Source organism: Trifolium pratense, linkage group LG6 (assembly GCF_020283565.1).
Source record: "Trifolium pratense cultivar HEN17-A07 linkage group LG6, ARS_RC_1.1, whole genome shotgun sequence".
Lineage (NCBI taxonomy): Eukaryota > Viridiplantae > Streptophyta > Magnoliopsida > Fabales > Fabaceae > Trifolium > Trifolium pratense.
The window spans coordinates 33,914,587-33,921,796 of NC_060064.1; the positions used below are offsets into that span (position 1 = coordinate 33,914,587).

The window sequence follows — 7,210 nt, forward strand, 5'->3', positions numbered from 1 at the left end:
TCCTAAAGAGAGCCCATCAATTGATTACAATGTCTTGATACATTCTCTTGAGTGGAAAAAATCTCTCTAATTAATTTTCATTTTATTCTGATCTAACATAAAAAGTAAAGTCTATTATCAATGGTGATTCTTAGCAACCCGCACTAATTACGAAGTAAAAATTGAATATATGCACCAATTAAGCTATATGTACCAATATAATGCCATTTACAATGAAACACTTTTATTCTCCCATCCTTCATACCACTCTCTATATCCTCATTGCATCTCACAAATGTATCTCTAATTAAAATCCATAGCACAAGCATAAATTTCTCATCATCACTTGAAAAAGATGAAGTTTGGGAAAGAATTTGTGTCACAAATGGTGCCAGAATGGCAAGAAGCATACATGAATTACAACTCTCTCAAATCTATTCTCAAAGACATGTCAAAGTTTAAGGCACAAAATGAATCAAAAGCACCAATGGCATCAACACCACAAGGATCATTGAAAAGAAGATTAACTCTCTATAGAGCTTTTAGTGGTCTTAGTGGTAAACAAAGACATTCTTCTTCAAGTAAGAATGAAGATGAAGTTATACTTATTCGTTCGGAAGAAGGTGAAGATTCAGAAGAGTTGTATAAAACAATTTTTTTAAATCCTTATGAAGATGGAGCAGAAAGAGATCTTGTGTTTTTTAGAGAACTTGATTTTGAGTTTAATAAGGTTAATACATTTTATAAGAAGATTGTTAAGGAAGTTGTTGATGAAGCTGATGAGTTAAGTAAGCAAATGAATATTCTTATTGCTTTTAGAATAAAAGTTGATAAGGTTGGGTTTGAAAATGTTGATAGCAATGAAAATTCTTCTTCAACTTCCCTTTTGCATAATGCAGATGATGGCAACCATGGTAAGCCATTGTTATTTTCTGTTTTTCTTTTAATCTTTACAATTAGCATTCATCATAAAGATTTTGTGCAATTCATGATGTTATTCAAATGCCAATCGCGGCTGGCTCAGATCTCTGAAGCATGAGTTCTCATAAAATGATGAAGTACCCGTACCCGGATACGTACCAGTATCGGGTACTCATATGGTTCGCAACAATCCATACCCATTTTTATTTGGTTGCTACGGGATGGTGTATACAACAAAAATGTATCAATAGTTGAAAAATCTTATAAAATATTTTGATTTTTTTATTATATTTCAATTAACTCTCTCACTTTTGATTATAGTAGTGGAGTGGAGACAATGGACAAAAAAAAAGTAAATCTCCATTTGATGATAGTAATTTACTTAAAAATTATTTTTTTGATACTTTATATTAATATATAGGAAAATGTTATTCCAACACAATTCTCAAACAAAAATACAACAAATATACACTTTTTGTTTTCTTATTATTATTTGCATGCATCGATTTCTGTACTTGTGAGTGGAGAAAAGATGATGCCAATTTTTTGTCCCCAAATTTGATGTTTAAATAACACTCCTCTAATGTATATGTACCTTAACTTTTCTAAAAAGTCATATTCCATCCTGGTAATGTACCCGTACCTGTCAGATAGTTAGGCCTAATTCTACCCCTATGGTGACTTGGGTTCAAGCCTGAAACTTAGCTAAGAATCTAAATAGCATCAACAATTCAGATTGAACATGTGTTTGATGTCTGACACGTCTAGTTGTGTTGACACCGAAACATGCAGTTACTATTAATCGCGTCCAATTTTCATATTATTACTAGTGTTAATGTGTCAGTGTCGTGTCTGGTGGATGTGTCGGTGCTTGATCGATAAGTATACTCTTTTGGTCTTTGCAATGAGCATGCATCATAAAAATTCTATGCAATTCATGTTTTTATCATTTTTGAAGGTCGCTCACATTCACCACACTTGGATGTGATTCCTGAAATTGAGATGAGCAATGAAAGTGATTTTAATGATGAAGATAGAAATAATGTGGCACAAACAAATTCTAAGACAAGTTCCATAGAAGGTTTTAGACCAGCTCCTTTGGAGATCCTTAATCATGTGAAAATCAATGTCACACCAGAAACTCCTGTATCAACCTTAAAAGGGCTTCTCTTAAGTTCAAAAACTGATCAAACATTTAACAAGAAAGAGCTTAGGAAAGCAGATGGGCAACTTAACACAGCCTTAAAAGAATTTTATCAGAAGCTTAGGCTTCTAAAAAGATACAGGTGACATGGCTTCTTCCTTCACTTTTTAACTTACGAACTGTTAGAATTGACTTATTTGAGTTTATCTATTGACATAATCACTGGTGAGACTGTTTGGAAGAACTTATGGAAACAACTTATGACATGTCTCCAGCTTATTTCCATAAGCTCTTCATATGAAAACAATTGGCTTTATTTTATCTTTTGTTATAGAAATAGCTTATACATATATGCTTGTTTGGATAAACAACATAAATATATGTTTATAGCATAAGCAGTTATCAAATAAGTGCTTATGTATAATCTATTTCTATAACAAAATATAAAATAAAGTCAAATTACATTATATAAGCTGTAAACTGTTTTCATAGACAATCTTGTAGACCTTAGGGAAGTAAGCTAAAAACGGGCTTATGGACAATGTCTAACTGTTTCCATAATCTCTCCCTAACATTCGCACAAGTGTTTATGTTAGTAGATAAACTCAAATAAATCAATTCAAACAGGCTCAAACACTTTTGCTATAAGTTACTAATTAAGCTATTTATGCAGACAAGACCTTATAGTTAATTAATAATGAATTGATTATCTTTTACAAGGCTAATCTTTATGCTTGATTGGTATGCAGCTTCTTAAACTTGTTGGCATTCTCAAAAATCATGAAGAAGTATGATAAGGTATATTCTCTATGATTTGAATATAATCTTTTTGGTTGCAATTTTCTGAGTTTGCTTTTATACCACTACAGGTCAGTTCAAGAAATGCATCAAAAGATTACTTAAAGATGGTGGACAGTTCTTATGTTGGAAGCTCAGATGAGGTTCTTACTAACATCATACTCTCTTACATTTTTCATTTAATCTATAGTTTTAATTTCTTCCAAATCTAAAATGCTGCATACTCCATCATGTATTGTAAAAGGTTAATAGGCTCATGGAAAGGGTAGAACATGCCTTCATAAAACACTTTGCAAATGGAAATCACAGAAAAGGAATGAACATGTTGCGACCGACTGCAAAGAGGGAACGGCATCGAATTACATTCTTGTTAGGTAAGACCATGAAGAATTGGTTAATCTTTCAATTTCTTCAATATGTCTCAATTTTATGCTTAAAAAGAATAAACTATGTCTCACACTTGACACTTACATTTGATCATTTGAATTTTGATTCAGGACTATTTACTGGATGCTCAATTGCTCTCATTGTAGCATTAGTTATACTTATACATGCAAGAGGTATTATGGATAGTGAAGGTAGAACTACATATATGGAGAACATATTTCCACTTTATAGGTAAGTTAGAAATTTTCATTTAAAAATAATTTCTTGCATTTACATAATTGTGTTTTTGCATATTTGCATGCGTGTCTAATAGAGTCTATGAAGCACTGACACAGACATAAACACCGGACATGATTTTAGTTAATGGACGAATTGAATGTGACAGTGGCAGACACTGACACATGTTAGACACCAGACATGATTAATAAACTTCAGTTTTTTGCAGTCTCTTCGGATACATCGTCTTGCATATGACCGTCTACTCAGCAAATGTATACTTATGGAGGCGTTTCAAAATCAACTATTCATTTATATTTGGATTCAAGGAAGGAACAGAGTTAGGTTATAGAGAAGTGTTTCTTCTTAGCTCTGGCCTTGCAGTACTATCATTGGCTGCTGTTCTCTCAAACTTAGATATGGAGATGGATGAAAGAACAAAGAGCTTCTCAGAATTTACAGAATTAGTGCCTTTAGGCCTTGTCATAGTAAGTTATAATACATATATCTATCTCAAATTTTAATAATCTCTTAATGTGCTTCAGTTAAGTTCAAATCGTTTGAAAAAATTCATGTTCGAAACTTGACAAGAACAATCATTGATCCGACTTTACTTGCCTCTCAATCGAGCTCCCGATTACCAGGACCTTTTCCTAGGAACCGGAGGGTTAAGACAAAAAAAATGCTGGAATAATTCTTGTATTAGTATCTTGCTCTTTGTCTACAACCAAAAGTCTGTTTGATTTCACTTATTTGAGCTTATCTACTAGTATAAACAAGAGCTTAGGGAAATAGCTTATGACATTTCATAAGTTGTTTTCAACTTATTTCCATATATAAGCTCTTCAAGATAGCTTATGAAAACAGCTTATAACTTATATGAAAACGATTCGAATTTACTTGATCTTTTATAGAAATAGGTTATACATAAGAACTTATATGATAAACACTTGTGTTATAAGAGTTTGCTAATGAATATTTGTATTACAGGTTGTGCTTCTCATAACATTTTGTCCCTTCAATATCATATATAAATCAAGCCGCTTCTTCCTAATTAAATGTGCATTTCATTCAATTTGTGCTCCTCTCTACAAGGTAAACAAAAGCAAAAATTCAAAACTTATGCTCAATACTTCATTGATGATACTAATCTTGATTGTTTCTGTTTTCAGATCAACTTTTCAGATAATTTCTTGGCAGACCAGCTTACCAGTCAGGTTGAAAACTTTACATTATACTAAATCTTAATATTAGTGTCCTCTTTTTTTTCTGATTAACATATTTTAATCCTCTACTAATACAATATTAAGTGTTAATATGAAGTAATAAAAATTCTATAAAGCCAACACTGAACTGTATTTTTGTGTTCAGGTGCAAGCATATAGAAGTTTCATATTCTATGTTTGCTACTATTTCTGGGGGGACTTCAAAACCAGATCAAACAACTGCATTGATAGTGACATCTATAAAACATTTTATTTGATTGTAGCTATTATTCCATTTTGGCTCCGTTTTCTTCAGGTATGCATCGGTCATTCATTTTCTTGTCTAGGAAACGTAGGCACAATAGACCGAACTTTGTGATCAAATTTTAATCACTTTCTATTAACAGAATTTAATCTAACACGAAGTTTATTATTTGAAGTGTCTTCGACGATTATTACTTGAAGAAAGAGATATAATGCATGGACTGAATGGACTAAAATACATATCAACAATAGTTGCAGTTGCAATGAGGACTAGTAATGACTTTCACAAAGGAATAGTTTGGAAAATTCTTGCTGCAAGTTCTTCAAGCATTGCAACAATTGTTAATACTTATTGGGATATTGTGATTGATTGGGGTTTGCTTAGAAGAAATTCAAGAAATCCATGGTTAAGAGATAAACTCTCTGTACCATACAAAAGTGTATATTTTCTTGCTATGGTAAGTTAATATTTTGTTACAAGTATGTTTGCTCTTAGTTCTTATTTTTTTATCGGCGAACTATGATTTGAACCATAGCAATCGGTCCTTGTGATGTGTTTAATGATGATTATGAATGGATGGTGTTTTTAGGTGTGTAATGTTATACTTAGGCTAGCATGGATGCAATCTGTTTTAGGCATTAAGGAAGCTCCATTCCTGCATAGAACAGCTTTGACTGCTATTGTAGCTTGTTTGGAGATCCTTCGACGTGGAATTTGGAACTTTTTCAGGTACCTTGTTGAACTTATTCATTAGATTCTCTAGAAACTCAGTTGAATGATTATATTTAGCTTATTGGCAATAAGTAGCAAACATGTTTCATGAAGCTAGTCCAAGGGTAAGGCTACTGAAGCCGTAATTTTTGGCCTACAAACAAAAAAATAGTTTTCATTCGATATTATTATGAATAGAAGGCCACATATGCAGACAAAAAATGAGCGCATATATTAAAATTTGTATTAGACCTCAGACACTACTGAAAATTATTGGACCGACCATGATTTTCCGATTATATATTAGGAATGAATGTATGTTTTGAATTGAACAGGTTGGAGAATGAGCATTTGAACAATGTTGGAAAGTATAGGGCATTCAAGTCAGTACCACTTCCTTTCAATCATCAAGATGATGATGATGAAGAAGAAGAGATCACAGATACATAAAGAAATATAGGATGGAGTAAATAAAGATAGTGTGTTAGTAAAGAAAATAAGCATGTTTTTCCAAATCAATTCATTGTAGCAGTTTTTTTTGTTTTACGTAAACCAAGTATTATGTGCACGCAATTATAGAGACTAATTCCTCGAGCCTTGTGAGACCCAAATGTACGGCAAATTCTCTTTAAATGTTTTAACGTTGTTGCATGCACAAGCTAAAGATCGAACTCAGGACCTTGGTTAAACTATAATTCATTGTAGCAGTTTTGATATATATATAGATATTGGAAAAAACTTAAGTTCTATATTGAAAATGGAAAAGGCTTTTGAAAATAGTATAAAAAGAGCGACACTTTTCAGCTTATAAGCAGATTTATATGGATTAGATAGGATAAAAAAGCTAAATGATTTTTATGAAGAGTATTGCAAAGTATAATTTAAATGCTTAACAAGGAACTATATTATCTCACCTGCTTCATTATCGTGTATTATTTATAGGAAAATGCTAAATAGTGCCTCTGGTGCACTAGTTTAGGATATAATTATGGAAATTTTATCTCGTAAATTGTGTATTCAATGTTTTAATAATGTAAAAAATTATTTTCTTTCATCGTTAATTTTATCATTTATTTCTTTTTTTTAATATGTTTAACTAGTGCCCCGTTGACACTATTTAACATGACCTTTATATAAGTGAATAGTCAAATTGGTCATTGAAATTGTAACCATTAGTCAAAATGGTCCCTCGTTTTTTTGCAAATTGACATATATTCAATAGGGACTATTATTGTGAAGTGATGAAGAGTTTATGTAGTATACTAAAAATTTTGGGTTCGATCTTCAAGCTCTATTGTAAATAAAAGAACCTACTATTATTATTGTTCGTTGGTTCACGTCAATATTCAATAGGGACTAGTTTGCCTATGAAATTTACGTCAAGGACAAATTTATAGCTTATTAATGGTAAATTTTAGTCCCGAAGAATAAAACATAATGTTGTGGTAATATTGATGTATGACAACGTGGAAAGATACATTTCATTTTGTGATTTAATTTCTTTTTTGTTTGTTACAATGAAGTCAGAGAGGATCGAACTAAGATATTCTGCATACTACCTAAACTCCTCACCATTAAACTAAA

At 31.7% G+C, this 7,210-nt stretch overlaps 1 protein-coding gene across 1 annotated transcript; it reads left to right on the forward strand.

Moving 5' to 3' along the window:
• The first annotated feature begins 135 nt into the window (after nt 1–135).
• LOC123888704 (phosphate transporter PHO1 homolog 9) lies at nt 136–6,477 on the forward strand. The gene is made up of 13 exons (XM_045937842.1): nt 136–893; nt 1,859–2,186; nt 2,794–2,842; nt 2,914–2,985; nt 3,087–3,216; nt 3,340–3,460; nt 3,675–3,933; nt 4,436–4,540; nt 4,618–4,662; nt 4,817–4,966; nt 5,091–5,372; nt 5,505–5,644; nt 5,962–6,477. The coding sequence occupies exons 1-13, from the start codon at nt 335–337 to the stop codon at nt 6,074–6,076; spliced, it is 2,355 nt and encodes a 784-aa protein (XP_045793798.1). The 5' UTR covers nt 136–334; the 3' UTR covers nt 6,077–6,477.
• Nucleotides 6,478–7,210: the final 733 nt, after the last annotated feature.